The sequence below is a fragment of the Rana temporaria genome, chromosome 3 (genome assembly GCF_905171775.1).
Source record: "Rana temporaria chromosome 3, aRanTem1.1, whole genome shotgun sequence".
NCBI classification, from domain to species: Eukaryota; Metazoa; Chordata; class Amphibia; order Anura; family Ranidae; genus Rana; species Rana temporaria.
Genome location: NC_053491.1, coordinates 622,971 through 647,362, shown reverse-complemented (window position 1 = coordinate 647,362; position 24,392 = coordinate 622,971). Strand labels below are relative to the sequence as shown.

The 24,392-nt window shown below is 48.0% G+C and overlaps 1 protein-coding gene across 1 annotated transcript in view; it reads left to right on the top strand.

The window, feature by feature from the left end:
• The window catches only part of SLC4A5 (solute carrier family 4 member 5), a 165,511-nt gene extending 141,450 nt beyond the window's left edge, over window positions 1-24,061 (top strand). Inside the window, 5 exon segments of the mRNA XM_040342174.1 lie at window positions 6,797-6,865; window positions 9,570-9,743; window positions 15,665-15,817; window positions 16,034-16,101; window positions 22,936-24,061. Coding sequence (XP_040198108.1) covers window positions 6,797-6,865; window positions 9,570-9,743; window positions 15,665-15,817; window positions 16,034-16,101; window positions 22,936-23,101 — 630 coding nt within the window. The 3' untranslated portion in view covers window positions 23,102-24,061.
• The last annotated feature ends 331 nt before the right edge of the window (window positions 24,062-24,392 follow it).

Sequence of the window (24,392 nt, the reverse complement as noted above, 5' to 3'; positions counted from 1 at the left end):
AAATGTTTTTATACCCAGTATTACATACTTTTCAGTTGGGGGTTCAATACTTTTTCCTACCATTTTATTACACAGAACTTCATTTCTGAACGGATTTGTTTTGGTGACTTTTTTTTGTTTGTTTTTTAATAATTTTTATTGAATTTTGTAACAACAAAAGTAAACAATTAAAGGTTCTTTCCCCTCAATACATTCTGTGCACTAAGGTGAAAAAACTTCCCCCCAGGCCCCCCGGCCCCCCTGATTACTTACCTGAGCCCTGGAAAGTCCTGCGTTGTGAACGCGCTCCATCGTTGCCCGGGCTTCTCGGCTCTTCATTGGATAAATTGATAGCGGCGCAGCCATTGGCTCCAACTGCTGTCAATCAAATCCAATGACGCGGCTCGGTGGGGGGCGGGGCCAAGTCATACACTCGGCGGCTATGGACCTCTGTATCACACAGGAGCCCCCGCAAGGTAACCCCCCCCCCCGGGAACGAGCTTCCTAGAGGGGGGGTGAGATCTTGCGGGGAGGAGCCATGAGAGCAACCGGGGGACCCCAGAAGAGGAGGATCGGGGGCCACTCTGTGCAAAACTAAACAGTGTGCATAGCGCTGTACAACACCAAGAAAGAGAGTCCAGGAGGACCAGAGGGCCCCGATCCTGAGAGCTGACAATCTAAGATGGAGAGTCCAGTGGAACAAAGGGGGGATCAGATGGACCAAATGAGAATACAGTTGTTAGGTGGGGAAGGGGGAGGGGGAGGGACCGACTTCACTACGAACATAAAAGACATAAAATCCCCTCAGCTCTGCGTCTCCAAGGCTGAAACCCAAACAAATTCCACCGGATACCGGCTCCACCCACCCACCAATCATCATCGAATAAATCACCAGCCCCAAATATACAGTGCAGAGCCTCCCCACTCACCCCCCCCTCACCTCACCATTCATCCCCCATTCACCACCCCACTCACCACCCCACTCACCCCCCACTCACCTCCCCCCCCCCATTCTCACCCCCATTCACCACCCCACTCACCCCCCCATTCACCACCCACTCACCACCCACTCACCCCCCACTCACCACCCACTCACCTCCCCCCCCCGCTCACCCCCCCCCCCATTCTCACCCCCATTCACCACCCCACTCACCCCCCCATTCACCACCCACTCACCCCCCACTCACCACCCACTCACCTCCCACTCACCCCCCACAACCTCCATTCACCTCCCACTCACCCCTATTCACCTCCCACTCATTCCCATTCACCTCCCACTCACCCTCACTCACCACCCCCCACTCACCACCCATGGAAGTTCAACGCTCAATCTCCCCGTCTCCAATTCTGACGTCACATATCAGGAATATTACATAATACAATATAATCTGCCCTGCACCCCCCACCCCAAAGCACCTTGCCCCCATGTTGATGAGGACAAGGGCCCCTTCCCAACAACCCTGGCCGTTGGTTGTCGTGGTCTGCGGGCGGGGGGCCTATCGGAATCTGGGGGCCCCCAGATCCCTGCCCCCCATCCTATGTGAATGAGTATGGGGCACATCGTACTCCTACCCATTCACCCGGAGGAAAAGTGTCAAACAAATAAACACTAGACAGGTTTTTAAAATCATTTATTAGTCCGCTCCGGGGGTCTTCTTCTGACTTCTCCGCTCTCCCGGGGTCTTCTTCTGACTTCTCCGCTCTCCCGGGGTCTTCTTCTGACTTCTCCGCTCCCCCCGGGGTCTTCTTCTGACTTCTCCGCTCTCCGGGGGTCTTCTTCCGACTTCTCCGCTCTCCCGGGGTCTTCTTCTGACTTCTCCGCTCTCCGAGGGTCTTCCTCTGACTTCTCCGCTCCCCCCGGGGTCTTCTTCTGACTTCTCCGCTCTCCGGGGGTCTTCTTCCGACTTCTCTGCTCTCCCGGGGTCTTCTTCTGACTTCTCCGCTCTCCGAGGGTCTTCCTCTGACTTCTCCGCTCTCCGGGGGTCTTCTTCTGACTTCTCCGCTCTCCGGGGGTCTTCCTCTGACTTCTCCGCTCTCCGGGGGTCTTCTTCTGACTTCTCCGCTCTCTGAGGGTCTTCCTCTGACTTCTCCGCTCTCCGGGGGTCTTCCTCTGACTTCTCCGCTCTCCGGGGGTCTTCTTCTGACTTCTCCGCTCTCCGGGGGTCTTCCTCTGACTTCTCCGCTCTCCGGGGGTCTTCTTCCGACTTCTCCGCTCTCCGGGGGTCTTCTTCTGACTTCTCCGCTCTCCGGGGGTCTTCCTCTGACTTCTCCGCTCTCCTTCCTCTGACTTCTCCGCTCTCCGGGGGTCTTCTTCTGACTTCTCCGTTCTCCGGGGGTCTTCTTCTGACTTCTCCGCTCTCCCGGGGTCTTCTTCTGACTTCTCCGCTCTCCGGGGGTCTTCTTCTGACTTCTCCGCTCTCCCGGGGTCTTCTTCTGACTTCTCCGCTCTCCAGGGGTCTTCTTCTGACTTCTCCGCTCTCCGGGGGTCTTCTTCTGACTTCTCCGCTCTCCGGGGGTCTTCTTCTGACTTCTCCGCTCTCCGGGGGTCTTCCTCTGACTTCTCCGCTCTCCGGGGGTCTTCCTCTGACTTCTCCGCTCTCCGGGGGTCTTCTTCTGACTTCTCCGTTCTCCGGGGGTCTTCTTCCAACTTCTCCGCTCTCCGGGGGTCTTCTTCTGACTTCTCCGCTCTCCCGGGGTCTTCTTCTGACTTCTCTGCTCTCCGGGGGTCTTCTTCTGACTTCTCCGCTCTCCCGGGGTCTTCTTCTGACTTCTCCGCTCTCCGAGGGTCTTCCTCTGACTTCTCCGCTCTCCGGGGGGTCTTCCTCTGACTTCTCTGCTCTCCCGGGGTCTCCTTCTGACTTCTCTGCTCTCCCGGGGTCTTCTTCTGACTTCTCTGCTCTCCGGGGGTCTTCCTCTGACTTCTCCGCTCTCCGGGGGTCTTCTTCTGACTTCTCCGCTCTCCGGGGGTCTTCCTCTGACTTCTCCGCTCTCCGGGGGTCTTCCTCTGACTTCTCCGCTCTCCGGGGGTCTTCTTCTGACTATTCCGCTCTCCCGGGGTCTTCTTCTGACTTCTCCGCTCTCCGGGGGTCTTCTTCTGACTTCTCCGCTCTCCGGGGGTCTTCTTCTGACTTCTCCGCTCTCCGGGGGTCTTCTTCTGACTTCTCCGCTCTCCGGGGGTCTTCCTCTGACTTCTCCGCTCTCCGGGGGTCTTCCTCTGACTTCTCCGCTCTCCGGGGGTCTTCTTCTGACTTCTCCGTTCTCCGGGGGTCTTCTTCCAACTTCTCCGCTCTCCGGGGGTCTTCTTCTGACTTCTCCGCTCTCCCGGGGTCTTCTTCTGACTTCTCCGCTCTCCGGGGGTCTTCTTCTGACTTCTCCGCTCTCCCGGGGTCTTCTTCTGACTTCTCCGCTCTCCGAGGGTCTTCCTCTGACTTCTCCGCTCTCCGGGGGGTCTTCCTCTGACTTCTCTGCTCTCCCGGGGTCTTCTTCTGACTTCTCTGCTCTCCCGGGGTCTTCTTCTGACTTCTCCGCTCTCCGGGGGTCTTCCTCTGACTTCTCTGCTCTCCGGGGGTCTTCTTCTGACTTCTCCGCTCTCCGGGGGTCTTCCTCTGACTTCTCCGCTCTCCGGGGGTCTTCCTCTGACTTCTCCGCTCTCCGGGGGTCTTCTTCTGACTATTCCGCTCTCCCGGGGTCTTCTTCTGACTTCTCCGCTCTCCGGGGGTCTTCTTCTGACTTCTCCGCTCTCCCGGGTCTTCTTCTGACTTTGGGGGTCTTCTTTCGTCTCCCACTCTCCGGTGCCTTCTGCCGGGCTGCGCCGCCGCTATCTTCTTGTAGCTCTTTTACCAGCGGCGGCCCCGGTCTTCCTCGTCGTCTTCTTCCCTCTTCTTTTCTTCTGATGTTGCCATGACGCTCCCTCCGCTGTAATGCTGGATGTGCGGTGCGCAACGATTTATATAGGCCTCTTATGACGTCACAGTCCCAGCATGCTCCGGGTGGTGATGACATTATTACCCCGCCCCCTTATGTCGTCACCACCTGGAGCATGCTGGGACTGTGACATCATAAGAGGCCTATATAAATCATTGCGCACCGCACACCCGGCATTACAGCGGAGGGAGCGTCATGGCAACATCGATCTTATTGAAGGGGGCTCCCAGATTCCGATAAGCCACCCGCCAGCCGACCCCGACAACCAACGCCCAGGGTTGTCGGGAAGGGGCCCTTGTCCTCATCAACATGGAGGCAAGGTGCTTTAGGGTGGGGGGTGCCTCAAAGCACCCACCCCCCCCCCCCATGTTGAGGGCCTGGTACGGCTCAGGAGGGGGGGCGCTCGCTCGTCCCCACCCCTTTCCTGACCGGCCGGGCTGGTGTTCAGACAAGGGTCTGGTATGGATTTTGGGGGGACCCCACGCCGTTTTTCGGCGTGGGGGTTCCCCTTAAAATCCATAGCAGACCGAAGGGCCCGGTATGCTCATGAAGGGGGAACCCATGCCGTTTATTTTCCCAAAAAATTGGTGTGGAGTTCCCCTTCATGCACAAGTGGCATGCCAAAGTCGGATCTGTTAATACGGAATCCGACTTCAGAGAAAAAGTGGCGCAGGAACTACTTTGAAGTGGTGCCAATATGAATGGTGGTCATTGAAAATCATGGAGAATGACGTCCAGAATCGCGGTACACGTCGTATAAGTGTGAAAGGGGCTCTGATAGAGACCACCGATCACCAATCACCGATCCATCGTCTATACTGAGGGCCAAATCCTTCCAACACTGGAAATATCCGGATCCAGCCGGTTATGTGTGAAAACAAGTCCATGTCTGAGGCTCGGGGGGAGATAACCGGTCTGATCCGGAATAAGATGGTGCAAGACCGGCAGAAGTCTGTTATCGAGGAATTTCGAAAAGTATTCCGAAGTCCATCTAGAGACAGTTCTGTATGAAGAGCACAGGAGGGGATCATTCTCTGGCCTCATAAAGGGGGGGAAGGGAACTGAGTCAGAAGAAATCCGAATACAACCGGAGTCAGTCGGAGGAGTGATGATTGGATCTCTCCATCGGAATTCCACCCGGCGCCTCAGTTGAAGGGTCTTCATTTTGGTATTTTAGTGTATTGCCGCGTACACACGATCGGAAATTCCGACAACAAAACCGTCGGCTCAAATTTGTCTCCCCACACACACGGGTCATAAAAAATTTCAGGAGTTCCGATCGCCAAGAACGCGGATTTTATTGTCGGAAAATTTGAGATCCGGCTTTCAAACATTTGTTGTCAGAAATTGGGAGCGTGTGTACGACGCGGCTTTAGTCTCAGGCATAGGCGGGCGCACAGGGTGTGCCAGGTGTGACTGGGCACCCCCTAATCACCCCTCCTCCTCCTGCTGATTGGCTCCAGAGAAAGGGAGACGGGGGAATCTCTGTTCTCAGTCCCTCAAAAGTGAGACGTCACTAATATTTCAATCTCCAATACATCATGCCGCGTACACACGATCGCATATTCCGCCAGCAAAAGTGTGATGGGAGCTTTTCATCTGAAATTCCAACCGTGCGTAGGCGCCATCGGACTTTTGTTGTCGGAATTTCCGCCAGCAAAAGATTGAGAGCTGGTTCTCAAATTTTCAGACAGAAAAAATTCCAATCAGAAATTCCGATCGTCTGTATGGGATTACGACAGGAGAAAAACACACATGCTCGGAAACAATTTGACGCATGCTTGGAAACAATTTGACGCATGCTCGGAAGCATTGAACTTCATTTTATCGGCTCATCGTAGTGTTTTGTGCGTCACCGGCGTTCTAAACGCTCAAACGTTCAGAGAACATTTGTGTGATGTGTGTGTGCAAGACAAGCTTGAGCGGAATTCCGGCGGAAAAAACATCCGATGGGAAATCCGATGGTGTGTACGCAGAGAGCCACTGAGAGAGCCACACAGAGCCAAACAGAGCAACACAGAGCCACTGACAGAGCCATTGACAGAGCTACTGAGAGAGCCACTGACAGAGCCACACAGAGGCACTGACAGAGCCACACAGAGGCACTGACAGAGCCACACAGAGGCACTGACAGAGCCACACAGAGGCACTGACAGAGCCACACAGAGGCACTGACAGAGCCACACAGAGGCACTGACAGAGCCACACAGAGCCACTGACAGAGCCACACAGAGCCACACAGAGCCACTGACAGAGCCACACAGAACCACTGACAGAGCCACTGACAGAGCCACTTACAGAGCCACACAGAGCCACTGACAGAGCCACACAGAACCACTGACAGAGCCACACAGAGCCACTGACAGAGCCACACACAGAGCCACACAGAGCCACTTACAGAGCCACACAGAGTCACTGACAGAGCCACTTACAGAGCCACACAGAGCCAAACGGAGCCACACGGAGCCACTGACAGAGCCACACACAGAACCACACAGAGCCACTGACAGAGCCAAACGGAGCCACTGACAGAGCCACACACAGAACCACACAGAGCCACTGACAGAGCCACTGACAGAGCCACACAGAACCACTGACAGAGCCACACAGAGCCACTGACAGAGCCACACAGAACCACACAGAACCACTGACAGAGCCACTTACAGAGCCACACAGAGCCACTGACAGAGCCACTGACAGAGCCACACAGAACCACTGACAGAGCCACTGACAGAGCCACACAGAGCCACACGGAGCCACTGACAGAGCCACACGGAGCCACACAGAGCCACACGGAGCCACTGACAGAGCCGAGACAAAACCAAATATAACATTGTATATCGGGAAGGATGATTTGTGTTTATTATCTGATTTCTGTTTTCTTTTCTTCCAGTATATTCCGATGCCGGTTCTGTACGGCGTCTTTCTGTACATGGGCGTGGCATCTCTCAATGGCATTCAGGTAAGTCTCCACATTGATAACAATACTCAGATCTTACTCTAGAATGAAGTGTCTCCTCTGAGCCCAGCGTGCCATGATGACCCCTCCCCCTCTGAGAGATGTCATTAATGACCTGGGCTCACAGAAAGCAGACTGTGTCCTCCCTGATATGGATGTAAAGACGGAAGGTGCAGAAAGATCCATACAGCTGCTGCATGTCTCCGGCTGTCATCCATTGTGTCATCCTAAGACCCCTTTCACACTGAGGGCGTTTCGCAGGCGCTATAGCATTAAAAATAGCGCCTGCAATCCGCCCTCAAACTGCTGCTCTATTCACTTCAGTGTGAAAGACTGAGGGCTCTCACACGGGGGCGCTACGCTGGCACGGCGATCCAAAAAGTCCTGCCAGCAGCTTCTTTGGAGCGCATTAGCAGCGATGAACTCACCGTTCCTAATGCGCTCCTGCCCATTGAAATCAATGGAAAGCGCCGCGGTACCGCCTGCAATACGGCGCATTGTGGGCTGTTTTAACCCTTTCTTAGCCGCTATAGGGGTTAAAAGTGCCCCGCTAGCGCCGCAAATCCAACGGTAAAGTATAATTTTACCGCTATTTTACCGCCAACGCTATGGGCGTCGGAAGTGTGAAAGGGGTCTTATTATTTCATTGTACTCAGTCATCTGTGGGCCAATCCCACGCCGTTCTCTCTCAGTGCATCCACAAATATTGAAAGCAATCAATTACACCCCCATGGAGGGAATGAATGTCAAAGACAAATCATCATTACACTATGGAAGAAATTACACACAACAAGCTTAACACCTCTACAAAATGCTCCAACCTTGGTCTTCATACTCTAACCTTTGGTCCTTATACTCCAAACTTGGTCTTTGTAATCTAACATTGGGCCTTTATACTCTTACCTTGGGTTCTTACGTTCTAACCTTGGTCTTCGTACTCCAACCTTGGTCTTCATACTCTAACCTTGGTCTTCATACTCTAACCTTGGTCCTTATACTCCAAACTTGGTCTTTATACTCTTACCTTGGGTTCTTACGTTCTAACCTTGAACTTTATATTCTAACTTTGGTCTTCGTACTCTAACCTTTGGTCCTTATACTCCAACCTTGGTCTTTGTAATCTAACCTTGGGTTCTTACGTTCTAACCTTGGTCTTCGTACTCCAACCTTGGTCTTCATACTCTAACCTTGGTCTTCATACTCTAACCTTGGGTCCTTATACTCCAACCTTGGTCTTTGTAATCTAACCTTGGTCTTCGTACTCTAACCTTGGGTCCTTATACTCCAACCTTGGTCTTTGTAATCTAACCTTGGGTTCTTACGTTCTAACCTTGGTCTTCGTACTCCAACCTTGGTCTTCATACTCTAACCTTGGTCTTCATACTCTAACCTTGGGTCCTTATACTCCAACCTTGGTCTTTGTAATCTAACCTTGGTCTTCGTACTCTAACCTTGGGTCCTTATACTCCAACCTTGGTCTTTGTAATCTAACCTTGGTCTTCGTACTCTAACCTTGGGTCCTTATACTCCAACCTTGGTCTTCATACTCTAACCTTGGGTCCTTATACTCCAACCTTGGTCTTCATACTCTAACCTTGGTCTTCATACTCTAACCTTGGTCTTCATACTCTAACCTTGGTCTTCATACTCTAACCTTGGTCTTCATACTCTAACCTTGGTCTTCATACTCTAACCTTGGTCTTCATACTCTAACCTTTGGTCTTCATACTCTAACCTTTGGTCTTCATACTCTAACCTTTGGTCCTTATACTCCAATCTTGGTCTTTGTAATCTAACCTTGGTCTTCATACTCTAACCTTGGGTCCTTATACTCTAACCTTTGGTCTTCACACTCTAACCTTTGGTCCTTATACTCCAATCTTGGTCTTTGTAATCTAACCTTGGTCTTCGTACTCTAACCTTGGTCTTCATACTCTAACCTTGGTCTTCGTACTCTAACCTTTGGTCCTTTATACTCCAAACTTGGTCTTTGTAATCTAACATTGGGCCTTTATACTCTTACCTTGGGTTCTTACATTCTAACCTTGGTCTTCGTACTCTAACCTTGGGTCCTTATACTCCAAACTTGGTCTTTATACTCTTACCTTGGGTTCTTACGTTCTAACCTTGAACTTTATATTCTAACTTTGGTCTTCGTACTCTAACCTTGGTTCCTTATGCTCCAATCTTAGTCTTCGTACTCTAACCTTGGGTCTCTATACTCCAACCTTGGTCTTTGTAATCTAACCTTGGGTTCTTTTGTTCTAACCTTGGTCTTCATACTCTAACCTTGGGTCCGTATACTCCAAACTTGGTCTTTATACTCTAACTTCGGGCCTTTATACTATTACCTTGGGTTCTTATGTTCTAACCTTGAACTTTATATTCTAACCTTGGCCTTCGTCCTCTAAACTTGAGTTCTTAAGCTCTAACCTTGGTCTTTATACTGTAATCTTGGGTCTTTAGGCTCCAACCTTGGTCTTCATACTCTGACCTTGATATTTGTACTTTAACCTTGGGTCTTTATTCTCCAACCTTGGTCCTTATACTTTAACCTTTGGTCTTTATAGTCTAACCTTGGGTCTTTGTGATAAATTTATATCATTTGCTATTTGTACTCAATAAAAAAGTTTATTAAAAAAAAAAAATATTCTGGCAAAAAAAGAAAAAGCAAAATAATGTAAATTCCTGTTGTATCTGTTCTTAGTTCTGGGATCGCTGCAAGCTTTTCCTAATGCCGGCAAAGCACCAGCCTGACTATGCATATCTCCGGCACGTCCCTCTGCGCCGGGTCCATTTGTTCACCGTTGTTCAAATCGTCTGCCTGGCCGTTCTCTGGATACTCAAGTCTACTGTTGCCGCCATCATTTTCCCTGTCATGGTAAGGAGAACATATATATATATAACTATTATTATTATTATTATTATAGAGAGATAAACAGATTGTGATCCAGTCATCTTCCTTGTAAGTCTTGTAATAAAATATAAGGAGGAAAATAATAGTTGTGGTCACTAAAAGGCTCATCGGTAATTTTATGACCACAATTCAGGAAAATTCAGATTTTGTGATTCTTAAGATCTTTTTTCACCTATCTTGAAAGTTTAATGGAAATGAATTAAAGAAGAACTCCAGGCAGATATAAAAGACGAGTAAATGTGAAGTCACTGCGCTGGTCCTAGAATGCAGAACAGCTGCGACACAAAAACCAAGAATTGTGGGCCAGATTCTCAAACGAGATTCGACGGCGTATCTCCAGATACGCCGTCGTATCTCTAAGTTGCGCGGTCGTATCTATGCGCCTGATTCTTAGAATCAGTTAAGCATAGATTTCCCGTAGATCCGACTAGCGTAACTGTGTTACACCGTCGTATCGTAACTGCATATTTACGCTGGCAGCTAGGTGGCGCTTCCGTCGAATTCCGCGTCGAGTATGCAAATTAGCTAGATACGCGAATTCACAAAAGTACTCCTGGCCGACGCAGTACATTTACGCCGTTTACGTTAGGCTTTTCCCGGCGTATAGTTACCCCTGCTATATGGTGGCGTAAGTGCGGCATACCAATGTTAAGTATGGCCGTCGTTCCCGCGTTGAAATGTAAAAATTTTACGTTGTTTGCGTAAGTCGTCCGTGAATGGGGCTGGACGTCATTTACGTACACGTCGAAACCAATACGTCCTTGCGGCGTACTTTGACGCAAAGCACACTGGGATATTCCACGGATGGCACATGCGCCGTAAGTGCAAAACGTCAATCACGTCGGGTCACAGCACATTAACATAAAACACGCCCCCCTGTTCAACATTTAAATTAGGCGGGCTTACGCCGGCCGATTTACGCTATGCTGTCGCAACTTATGGAGCAAGTGCTTTGAGAATACAGCACTTGCCCGTCTAAGTTGCGGAGGCGTAACGTAAATCGGATACATTACACCCGCGCAAAGATACGCCGATCTACGAGAATCTGGCCCTGTGTCTTTAAAAAATAAAAATACAAAGGTTGCGCTATTTCCTTTTATAAATCCTCGTCACCACAGACTACAAAATTGTGTTACAAAAAAAATGTGAATATTAAAGTGATTGGGAACCAACAGAGAACAAATTCCAAAGAACATTCTAAGGATCCCAAGTTTCCAAAATATAACAATATACTAATGAATAAAATAAAAAACAAAATCGATACAAAAGTATTTGTGTGTGACGCTGCTTATCCAAACACTCAAAGTTTGTATCCATAACACGGAATAATTCGTACAAAATATCAGAGTTCATCCGCGTCCTTTATGTGGATCTCGTGTGCTGACAAAAGATAATAAAGCCGAGTTCCAACTAAAAAAAAAAATAATTTAAAGTCAGCAGCTACAAATACTGCGATTTTTTTAACCAAAAATCTGTAGAAGAATATCGGACTAAACTGAGGAAGAAATTTTGTTTTTTATATATTTTTTGGGGGGTATTTATTATATCAAAAAGTCAAAAATATTGGTTTTTTTTTTCAAAATTGTCGCTCTATTTTTGTTTATAGCGCAAAAAATAAAAACCGCAGAGGTGATCAAATACCACCAAAATAAATCTCTATTTGTGGGGAAAAAGACGTTAATTGTGTTTGGGAGCCACGTCGCACGACCGCGCAATTGTCAGTTAAAGCGACGCAGTGCCGAATCGCTTAAAATGCTCTGGTCAGGAAAGGGGAAATCACACGAGATCCACATAAAGGACACTAATGAACTCTAATTGATATTTTGTACTAATTATTTCCGTGTGATGGATACAAACTTTGTGTGTTTGGATAAGCACTTAGAGTCGGTTCACACCGGGGCGACTCAGCCGCCTGACGAGTCGCGTCCCATTCTATTCACCAGAACCGTTCTAATAGGAGCGATGCAAGTCTCCCCGACTTAGAAAAAGGTTCTTGTACGACTTTGGGGGCGACTTGCATTGACTTCTATACAGAAGTCATTTTGCTAATCACCTCAGGACGACTTGCCGAGTCGCCCCCGAAGTCGTGCCGCCCCCCCAGTGTGAACCGGCTCTCAAGCAGCATCACACACAAATTCTTTTGTATCAATTTTTTATTTTTTAGTATATTGTTATATTTTGGACACTTCGGTTCCCTCGAATTTTCTTTGGAATTTTTTCCTTGTTGGTTTTCAAAGCACCGATCACTTTACCGTCTTAATTGTATCTTTTATTGGGCGCATCATGAACATTGCCGCATCTCAGACACACAATTGTCCATGTGACAGAAGCAATGTCATCCTAACCATTTGCTGACCGCGCTGTAACCAAATGACAGCGACAGCGCGGACGGCTAGTTCTGGGAGGTCGCCATTGGACGGCGTCCCATGATCACGCCCGCTGCGCGGCATGGGCGTCACTCTCTGTGATCACGAATTGAGGTAAAGCAGCAATCAGCAGCTCTTTACCATGTGATCAGCCGTGTCCAATCACATCTCATCACAGGATGTAAATAGAAACCGGTTATCGGCGCTCCTTTCCTCACACTGACAGCATTGGGGGAGGGGAGGAGAGACGATAACCGGATTCTGTTAAAGGGATTTCTACACTAACAATCGGCACCAATCAGTGAAGGAGAAATATTACCTGTTTACAAAATTTTATAACAAAACTAAAAAATAACAACCGGCGGGGCAGGAGGGGGGTAGAAGTGCCCGGTATTGGGTGGGGCGGGGCAGGAGGGGGGTAGAAGTGCCCGGTAGGCAAGTGGTTAATATGCACTTATAAGAGCAATAGCAAACCTGGCCAATATTCTGCCTTGCTTCATAGAGGAGCCCTGAGGATGTCCAGCTCTGCGCACCAACCAGAAAAAGTCATATACTGTATATAGATATAATTAGGATCTGCATGTGGTGCGCTTTGCTCCTTGAATGTCATTTCTGAGCGGGTTCCCATGATTCCTTTGGGAACTTCTCCTCCTTCCCTATGTCCCCCAGTCTACATCGGTGGTGCAGGTTAGGCTTAGACATGTGTAGGTCGGTCCGGTGATATACCTTCTAGTAGGACAGGAAGGGGGTAGAAGTGCCCGGTATTGGGGGGAAGGGCAGGAAGGGGGGGGTAGAAGGTCTGTCCGGTGATATACCTTCTAGTAGGACAGGAAGGGGATCTCCTAGTGAGGTGGACCTGGAGCAGAATGAACAGATATAGTTGGCTGGTTTAGGAGGTCTGCTGACCATCATCTGATCCCCCCAGATCTGGAGAGTTCTGGCATTGGGTAATAGAGAAGAAGGTTGGTGGTCTTGGGCATTGGGTAATAGAGAAGAAGGTTGGTGGTCTTGGGCATTGGGTAATAGAGAAGAAGGTTGGCGGTATTGGGCATTGGGTAATAGAGAAGAAGATTGGTGGTCTTGGGCATTGGGTAATAGAGAAGAAGATTGGTGGTCTTGGACATTGGGTAATAGAGAAGAAGGTTGGTGGTCTTGGACATTGGGTAATAGAGAAGAAGGTTGGCGGTCTTGGGCATTGGGTAATAGAGAAGAAGGTTGGCGGTCTTGGGCATTGGGTAATAGAGAAGAAGGTTGGCGGTCTTGGGCATTGGGTAATAGAGAAGAAGGTTGGTGGTCTTGGACATTGGGTAATAGAGAAGAAGGTTGGTGGTCTTGGGCATTGGGTAGTAGAGAAGAAGGTTGGTGGTCTTGGGCATTGGGTAATAGAGAAGAAGGTTGGTGGTCTTGGACATTGGGTAATAGAGAAGAAGGTTGGTTGTCTTGGGCATTGGGTAGTAGAGAAGAAGGTTGGTGGTCTTGGACATTGGGTAATAGAGAAGAAGGTTGGTGGTCTTGGGCATCAGGTAATAGAGAAGAAGGTTGGTGGTCTTGGGCATCAGGTAATAGAGAAGAAGGTTGGCGGTCTTGGGCATTGGGTAATAGAGAAGAAGGTTGGTGGTCTTGGGCATTGGGTAATAGAGAAGAAGGTTGGTGGTCTTGGGCATTGGGTAATAGAGAAGAAGGTTGGTGGTCTTGGGCATTGGGTAATAGAGAAGAAGGTTGGTGGTCTTGGGCATTGGGTAGTAGAGAAGAAGGTTGGTGGTCTTGGGCATTGGGTAATAGAGAAGAAGGTTGGTGGTCTTGGACATTGGGTAATAGAGAAGAAGGTTGGCGGTCTTGGGCATTGGGTAATAGAGAAGAAGGTTGGTGGTCTTGGGCATTGGGTAATAGAGAAAAAGGTTGGTGGTCTTGGGCATTGGGTAATAGAGAAGAAGGTTGGTGGTCTTGGGCATCAGGTAATAGAGAAGAAGGTTGGTGGTCTTGGGCATTGGGTAATAGAGAAGAAGGTTAGTGGTCTTGGACATTGGGTAATAGAGAAGAAGGTTGGCGGTCTTGGGCATTGGGTAATAGAGAAGAAGGTTGGTGGTCTTGGGCATTGGGTAATAGAGAAAAAGGTTGGTGGTCTTGGGCATTGGGTAATAGAGAAGAAGGTTGGTGGTCTTGGGCATCAGGTAATAGAGAAGAAGGTTGGTGGTCTTGGACATCAGGTAATAGAGAAGAAGGTTGGTGGTCTTGGGCATTGGGTAATAGAGAAGAAGGTTGGTGGTCTTGGGCATTGGGTAATAGAGAAGAAGGTTGGTGGTCTTGGGCATTGGGTAGTAGAGAAGAAGGTTGGCGGTCTTGGGCATTGGGTAATAGAGAAGAAGGTTGGTGGTCTTGGACATTGGGTAGTAGAGAAGAAGGTTGGTGGTCTTGGGCATTGGGTAATAGAGAAGAAGGTTGGTGGTCTTGGACATCGGGTAATAGAGAAGAAGGTTGGTGGTCTTGGACATCGGGTAATAGAGAAGAAGGTTGGTGGTCTTGGACATCGGGTAATAGAGAAGAAGGTTGGTGGTCTTGGACATCGGGTAATAGAGAAGAAGGTTGGTGGTCTTGGACATCGGGTAATAGAGAAGAAGGTTGGTGGTCTTGGACATGAGGTAATAGAGAAGAAGGTTGGTGGTCTTGGGCATTGGAGAAGAAGGTTTGTGGTCTTGGACATCGGGTAATAGAGAAGAAGGTTGGTGGTCTTGGACATCGGGTAATAGAGAAGAAGGTTGGTGGTCTTGGGCATTGGGTAATAGAGAAGAAGGTTGGCGGTCTTGGACATTGGGTAATAGAGAAGAAGGTTGGTGGTCTTGGACATTGGGTAATAGAGAAGAAGGTTGGTGGTCTTGGACATTGGGTAATAGAGAAGAAGGTTGGCGGTCTTGGGCATTGGGTAATAGAGAAGAAGGTTGGCGGTCTTGGACATTGGGTAATAGAGAAGAAGGTTGGTGGTCTTGGACATTGGGTAATAGAGAAGAAGGTTGGTGGTCTTGGGCATTGGGTAATAGAGAAGAAGGTTGGTGGTCTTGGACATTGGGTAATAGAGAAGAAGGTTGGTGGTCTTGGGCATCGGGTAATAGAGAAGAAGGTTGGTGGTCTTGGACATTGGGTAATAGAGAAGAAGGTTGGTGGTCTTGGACATTGGGTAATAGAGAAGAAGGTTGGTGGTCTTGGGCATTGGGTAATAGAGAAGAAGGTTGGTGGTCTTGGACATTGTGTAATAGAGAAGAAGGTTGGTGGTCTTGGACATCGGGTAATAGAGAAGAAGGTTGGTGGTCTTGGACATTGGGTAATAGAGAAGAAGGTTGGCGGTCTTGGGCATTGGGTAATAGAGAAGAAGGTTGGCGGTCTTGGGCATTGGGTAATAGAGAAGAAGGTTGGTGGTCTTGGGCATTGGGTAATAGAGAAGAAGGTTGGTGGTCTTGTTGGGGGAAAACAATAAAGAAGAAGTTGGATGTGTTCTCTGCTCACCACCTTGGCGTTTTCCCGCAGATCCTTGGCCTGATAATCGTGAGGAAGATGCTGGATTGGGTGTTCAGCCAACACGACCTCGCCTGGTTGGATGACATTTTACCTGAAAAAGACAAAAAGAAACAAGAAGACAAGAAGAAGAAGAAAGGGAAAGACGAGGTGGATAGTGATGAGGTAAGATGGTGACAATGGTGATGTCATAGTGGTGGGGAGGGTTCCGGTTGAAGAGCGTTCCAGAGGGGAATATTCCACTCTCTCTGTACAATGGATCTACGTCCAACCAAAGACAGGAAATGTAATGAAAACAATGGGGGAGGGTAAAAAGGGTCAGTGAATGTTGATGGACACAAATGGCCGCACTATTGATCAGAACCTTTTCTCCCATTGCAGGACCGAGCCGGCCACCCCGGAGCTGAGCGTTCCGACTCTTCTCCCAACGGGTCAGACATGGACCGCAGGTTTGTGGAAAGCAGAAATATCACATGGAATTTGGGGTTTCCGTATAGATGGGGGAGGGGGAAGTCTCAGGAACAGGAGCCCCCTGAGAACTTTGTTCACTTCAGTGACCCCAAAATAACATCAGGAACATGACTATAGAGGTTCCCAAAAGGGGAGAGCGACACCCCTTTTGAAGCCCCCCCCCCGTAGTAGTATTAAAATACAAATTGGACCCCCATTTGTAGCCACTCTGGTAAGATACCCCCTGTGAGATTGGTGCTGGTCATACTGTACCCCGAGATCTCCTCTTACTTTCCTGTAACCCTCCCTGTACCTTCAACCCCCACACTCCAAACTTTCCAGTAACCCACGACACCCACTAACCCTCCTTGTAACCCCAACCCCTCCACTTACCCTAACCCTTCCACTCTCCCTCTCTATATCCCCAACCCTTCCACTTACCCCAACCCTTCCACTCTCCCTCCCTGTAACCCCAACCCTTCCACTTACCCCAACCCTTCCACTCTCCCTCCCTATATCCCCAACCCTTCCACTTACCCCAACCCTTCCACTCTCCCTCCCTGTAACCCCAACCCTTCCACTTACCCCAACCCTTCCACTCTCCCTCCCTATGTCCCCAACCCTTCCACTTACCCCAACCCTTCCACTCTCCCTCCCTGTAACCCCAACCCTTCCACTTACCCCAACCCTTTCCACTCTCCCTCTCTGTAACCCCAACCCTTCCACTTACCCCAACCCTTCCACTCTCCCTCCCTATATCCCCAACCCTCCCACTAACCCCAACCCTTCCACTCACCCTCCCTGTAACCCCAACCCTTCCACTTACCCCAACCCTTCCACTAACCCTCCCTATAACCCCAACCCTCCCACTAACCCTCCCTGTAACCTCAACCCTCCCACTGACCCCAACCCTTGCACTAACTTTCTGTGTAACCCCAACTCTCCCACTTACCCTCCCTATAACCCCAACCCTCCCACTGACCCTCCCTGTAACCCCAACACTTCCACTTACCCCAACCCTTCCACTCTCCCTCCCTATATCCCCAACCCTTCCACTCACCCTCCCTGCAACCCCCACCCTTCCACTTACCCCAACCCTTCCACTAAACCTCCCTATAACCCCAACCCTCCCACTAACCCTCCCTGTAACCTCAACCCTCCCACTGACCCCAACCCTTCTACTAACATTCTGTGTAACCCCAACTCTCCCACTTACTCTCCCTATAACCCCAACCCTCCCACTAACCCTCCCTATAACCCTAACCCTCCCACTAACCCTCCCTATAACCCCAACCCTCCCACTGACCCCAACCCTTCTACTAACATTCTGTGTAACCCCAGCTCTCCCACTTATCCTCCCTATAACCCCAACCCTCCCACTGACCCTCTTTTAAGCCCCAACCCTCCCACTGACCCCAACCCTTCTACTAACATTCTGTGTAACCCCAGCTCTCCCACTTACCCTCCCTATAACCCCAACCCTCCCACTGACCCTCCCTTAAGCCCCAACCCTCCCACTGACCCCAACCCTTCTACTAACATTCTGTGTAACCCCAGCTCTCCCACTCACCCTCCCTATATCCCCAACCATTTCACTTACCCTCCTTATATACTTAACCCTTTCACTTACCCTCTCTGTAAACCTAACCCCTCCACTTTCCCTCCCTATAGCCCCAACCCTCCCACTTACTCTCCCTATAGCCCCAACCCTCCCACTTACCCCCCCTATAGCCCCAACCCTCCCACTTACCCTCCCTGTAACCACAACCCTCCCAATAACCCTCCCAGTAACCCAAACCCTCCCACTTACCCTCCCTGTAATCCCAACTCTCCCACTTACCCTGCCTGTAATCCCAACCCTCCCACTTACCCTCCCTGTAATCCCAACTCTCCCACTTACCCTGCCTGTAACCAAGACTGTATCCTGGCCTAGGCCAACAAGGCCCAGGCCTAGGGCAGCACTTTGCAGGGGGGCAGCACGGAAAGAGTCCCTGCCGGCTTGCGCTACACTGTTAGTGTAACACAAGCTGCTTCTAATTTTGACTGTCCTATCATCCTGGACCACAAACCTTCCTCACTGTGCTCTATGTTTTCTGCTGCACCATTGGCATGGTTATATCTTCTTAGTCCTCTCCATAAAATGATCAGAAATTTGTGCTTAAAGCGGGAGTTCACCCATTTGTAAAAAAAAAAAAATCTCCCCTTAGCTTCCTGCTCGTTCGGTCTAGGGGAATCGGCTATTTGTATTAAAATATGATCCGTACTTACCCGTTTTCGAGCTGCATCTTCTTCCGTCGCTTCCGGGTATGGGTCTTCGGGAGCGGGCGTTCCTTCCGGGTATGGGTCTTCGGGAGCGGGCGTTCCTTCTTGATTGACAGTCTTCCGAGAGGCTTCCGACGGTCGCATCCATCGCGTCACTCGTAGCCGAAAGAAGCCGAACGTCGGTGCGGCTCTATACTGCGCACCGACGTTAAGCTTCTTTCGGAAAATCGTGACGCGATGGATGCGACCGTCGGAAGCCTCTCGGAAGACTGTCAATCAAGAAGGAACGCCCATTCCCGAAGCCCATACCCGGAAGCGACGGAGAGGATGCGTCTCGTAAACGGGTAAGTACTGCACATATTTTAAAATAAATAGCCAATTCCCCTAGTAATAACGAGCAGGAATCTAAGGGGGAAAAGTGCCCTCTAAGGGTGAACCCCCGCTTTAAGGTAGAACTATAGGCAACACTTTTTTTTTCCATTTTGGATAGAGTAGGGGAGGGTTAGAGCCCCTGTCAGTTTATTTTTTACCATCTCCGTCCCATTGCAGAGATTTCCCTTCATTTCCTGGCCCATAGCCAAACCAGAAGTGAGAGGAAGTCTATGCAAATTAAGGGAATCCATCCCCCCCCAGGCCCTAAGAACTAGTGTCCCCCACTAGGGTCTTAAACAGAAAGGGGCGTGGCATTGACAGGAAAAGGTGGCTCATATTTAAATTAGGGGTGCACGAGTTTAGTCAGGCCTAGGGCAGCACAAAACCTAAATACACCACTGCCTGTAACCCCAACCATCACATTACCCCCCCCCCCCCGTAACCCCAATGCTCTCACTAACCCTCCCTGAAATGTCAACCCTCACATTAACCCCTCACATAAATCCAACCCTCACATTAACCCCTGGTAACCCCAACCTTCCCAATAACCCCCATGCTACCCATCCTAGTATCCCCAATTCTCACACAAACCCTTCTTGTAACCCCAACCCTCCCCCCCCCCACTAAATCTCCCAATAACCCCAACCTTAACATTCAACATGCCAGAGAACACAACCCTCCTTGTAACTGTTAATCTCACATTTATCCTCCCTGTACCCCAACCCTCCCACTAATTATCCTTATAACCCTCCCACTAATTATCCTTATAACCCTCCCACTAATTATCCTTATAACCCTCCCACTAATTATCCTTATTACCCTCCAACTAATTATCCTTATTACCCTCCCACTAATTATCCTTATAACCCTCCCACCAATTATCCTTATAACCCTCCCACTAATTATCCTCATAACCCTCCCACTAATTATCCTCATAACCCTCCCACTAATTATCCTTATAACCCTCCCACTAATTATCCTTATAACCCTCCCACTAATTATCCTTATTACCCTCCCACGAATTATCCTTATAACCCTCCCACTAATTATCCTTATAACCCTCCCACTAATTATCCTTATAACCCTCCCACTAATTATCCTTATTACCCTCCCACTAATTATCCTTATTACCCTCCCACTAATTATCCTTATAACCCTCCCACTGATTATCCTTATAACCCTCCCACTAATTATCCTTATAACCCTCCCACTAATTATCCTTATTACCCTCCCACTAATTATCCTTATTACCCTCCCACGAATTATCCTTATAACCCTCCCACTATCCTTATAACCCTCCCACTAATTATCCTTATTACCCTCCCACTAATTATCCTTATTACCCTCCCACTAATTATCCTTATAACCCTCCCACTAATTATCCTTATAACCCTCCCACTAATTATCCTTATAACCCTCCCACTAATTATCCTTATTACCCTCCAACTAATTATCCTTATTACCCTCCCACTAATTATCCTTATAACCCTCCCACCAATTATCCTTATAACCCTCCCACTAATTATCCTCATAACCCTCCCACTAATTATCCTCATAACCCTCCCACTAATTATCCTTATAACCCTCCCACTAATTATCCTTATAACCCTCCCACTAATTATCCTTATTACCCTCCCACTAATTATCCTTATTACCCTCCCACTGATTATCCTTATTACCCTCCCACCAATTATCCTTATAACCCTCCCACTAATTATCCTTATAACCCTCCCACGAATTATCCTTATAACCCTCCCACTAATTATCCTTATAACCCTCCCACTAATTATCCTTATAACCCTCCCACTAATTATCCTTATTACCCTCCCACTAATTATCCTTATTACCCTCCCACTAATTATCCTTATAACCCTCCCACTGATTATCCTTATAACCCTCCCACTAATTATCCTTATAACCCTCCCACTAATTATCCTTATTACCCTCCCACTAATTATCCTTATTACCCTCCCACTAATTATCCTTATAACCCTCCCACTATCCTTATAACCCTCCCACTAATTATCCTTATTACCCTCCCACTAATTATCCTTATTACCCTCCCACTAATTATCCTTATAACCCTCCCACTAATTATCCTTATAACCCTCCCACTAATTATCCTTATTACCCTCCCACTAATTATCCTTATAACCCTCCCACTTATTATCCTTATTACCCCCCCCACCAATTATCCTTATAACCCTCCCACTAATTATCCTTATTACCCTCCCACTAATTATCCTTATAACCCTCCCACTAATTATCCTTATAACCCTCCCACTAATTATCCTTATAACCCTCCCACTAATTATCCTTATTACCCTCCCACTAATTATCCTTATTACCCTCCCACTAATTATCCTTATAACCCTCCCACTATCCTTATAACCCTCCCACTAATTATCCTTATTACCCTCCCACTAATTATCCTTATTACCCTCCCACTAATTATCCTTATAACCCTCCCACTAATTATCCTTATTACCATCCCACTAATTATCCTTATAACCCTCCCACTAATTATCCTTATAACCCTCCCACTAATTATCCTTATAACCCTCCCACTAATTATCCTTATTACCCTCCCACTAATTATCCTTATAACCCTCCCACTAATTATCCTTATTACCCTCCCACTAATTATCCTTATAACCCTCCCACTAATTATCCTTATAACCCTCCCACTAATTATCCTTATTACCCTCCCACTAATTATCCTTATAACCCTCCCACTTATTATCCTTATTACCCTCCCACTAATTATCCTTATAACCCTCCCACTAATTATCCTTATTACCCTCCCACTAATTATCCTTATTACCCTCCCACTAATTATCCTTATTACCCTCCCACTAATTATCCTCATAACCCTCCCACTAATTATCCTTATTACCCTCCCACTAATTATCCTTATAACCCTCCCACTAATTATCCTTATTACCCTCCCACTAATTATCCTTATAACCCTCCCACCAATTATCCTTATAACCCACCCACTAATTATCCTTATTACCCTCCCACTAATTATCCTCATAACCCTCCCACTAATTATCCTTATAACCCTCCCACTAATTATCCTTATAACCCTCCCACTAATTATCCTTATAACCCTCCCACTAATTATCCTTATAACCCTCCCACTAATTATCCTTATAACCCTCCCACTAATTATCCTCATAACCCTCCCACTAATTATCCTTATTACCCTCCCACTAATTATCCTTATTACCCTCCCACTAATTATCCTTATAACCCTCCCACTAATTATCATTACCCTCCCACTAATTATCCTTATAACCCTCCCACTAATTATCATTACCCTCCCACTAATTATCCTTATAACCGTCCCACTAATTATCATTACCCTCCCACTAATTATCCTTATTACCCTCCCACTAATTATCCTTATAACCCTCCCACTAATTATCCTTATAACCCTCCCACTAATTATCCTTATAACCCTCCCACTAATTATCCTTATAACCCTCCCACTAATTATCCTTATTACCCTCCCACTAATTATCCTTATAACCCTCCCACTAATTATCCTTATTACCCTCCCACTAATTATCCTTATAACCCTCCCACTAATTATCCTTATTACCCTCCCACCAATTATCCTTATAACCCTCCCACTAATTATCCTTATAACCCTCCCACTAATTATCCTTATAACCCTCCCACTAATTATCCTCATTACCCTCCTACTAATTATCCTTATTACCCTCCCACTAATTATCCTTATAACCCTCCCACTAATTATCCTTATAACCCTCCCACTAATTATCCTCATTACCCTCCTACTAATTATCCTTATTACCCTCCCACTAATTATCCTTATAACCCTCCCACTAATTATCCTTATAACCCTCCCACTGATTATCCTTATTACCCTCCCACCAATTATCCTTATAACCCTCCCACTAATTATCCTTATAACCCTCCCACTAATTATCCTTATAACCCTCCCACCAATTATCCTTATAACCCTCCCACTGATTATCCTTATTACCCTCCCACCAATTATCCTTATAACCCTCCCACTGATTATCCTTATAACCCTCCCACTAATTATCCTTATTACCCTCCCACCAACCTTCTCACCAACCACCCCTGTGATCCCAATGATGAGATATGATTGAAGATCTTTGACTAACCAATTATAATTGAATTTCTCTCTGCCTTCCATATTCCAGCATTACTCTACACCTGAAGATCTCCTGTCCCCCCTCTCCTGCTATTGGCTACCCCAGGAACCCCCTCAATGCCGTCCCCCAAGTGAAGATAGAGATGGACTCTGAATATTCGGACTCTGACATAGACAAGAACCCCCGAGACCGGGGCAGCGAGACGACTTTATAGCATCGGCTTTACTGAGCACAGAGTCACACCTGACCGGCAGGATGGTCTATTGTAACCTGGATCTGGTGTTAGAAAATGGACCATTCCTGTGTGTGACCCCAGAAAGGAACACCTACCCGGCAATGGAACACAAGAAAGAACTTCTACTATGGACTTCCCAACTCAGAGTGAAATGAGCTCATTATGCAGAAACACGGAACTTCTCTAATAATATCACCATGACGACAAGCGGCACAAAGTTGGGTGCATTGTAAAGATTCATTCAAGGAACCGATTCCTTCTAATCATGACGTTCTACAACCATCACCATGATTCCAGGGTGGGTGAAGCCCATCGCCTGACCAACACTTCTGTCTTCTACTCCATACATTGGAGTCACCTACCTACCCAGCCAATGGAGGGAAGGGCTGACTATCAGGAAAAGGAGAAAGGTGTCTCTTCTATATAAGTGACCCGAATGATTGGCTGCGTCCCGTCCTTCCACCTACATTCTATTCAGATACACGATTGGCATCTCACCATAGAGAACCTGCAGAGCATTGAGATGACTCCATAGACTGAGATGACTCCATAGACCGAGATGACTCCATAGACTAAGATGACTCCATAGACTGAGATGATTTCATAGACCGAGATGACTCCATAGACACACTGAGATGACTCCATAGACTGAGATGACTCCATAGACTGAGATGACTCCATAGACTGAGATGATTTCATAGACCGAGATGACTCCATAGACTGAGATGACTCCATAGACCGAGATGACTCCATAGACATATTGAGATGATTCCATAGACTGAGATGACTCCATAGACTGAGATGATTCCATAGACTGAGATGACTCCATAGACTGAGATGATTCCATAGACTGAGATGACTCCATAGACCAAGATGACTCCATAGACTGAGATGACTCCATAGACTGAGATGACTCCATAGACTGAGATGATTTCATAGACACATTGAGGTGACTCCATAGACTGAGATGACCTCTAAGGCCCCGTACAACGTCCGAGGAACTCGACGTGCCAAACACATCGAGTTCCTCGTCGAGTTCAGTGTGGAAGCCGCCGAGATCTCGGCGGGCCGACTTTCCTCATTGAACAACGAGGAAATAGAGAACATGTTCTCTTTTCGGCCCGACGAGTTCCTCGTCGGCTTCCTCGCTGAAAAGTGTACACACGACCGAGTTTCTGGCTGAATTCTGCCGAGAAACTCGGTCGTGTGTACGGGGCCATAGACACATTGAGATGACTCCATAGACTGAGATGACTCCATAGCCTGAGAT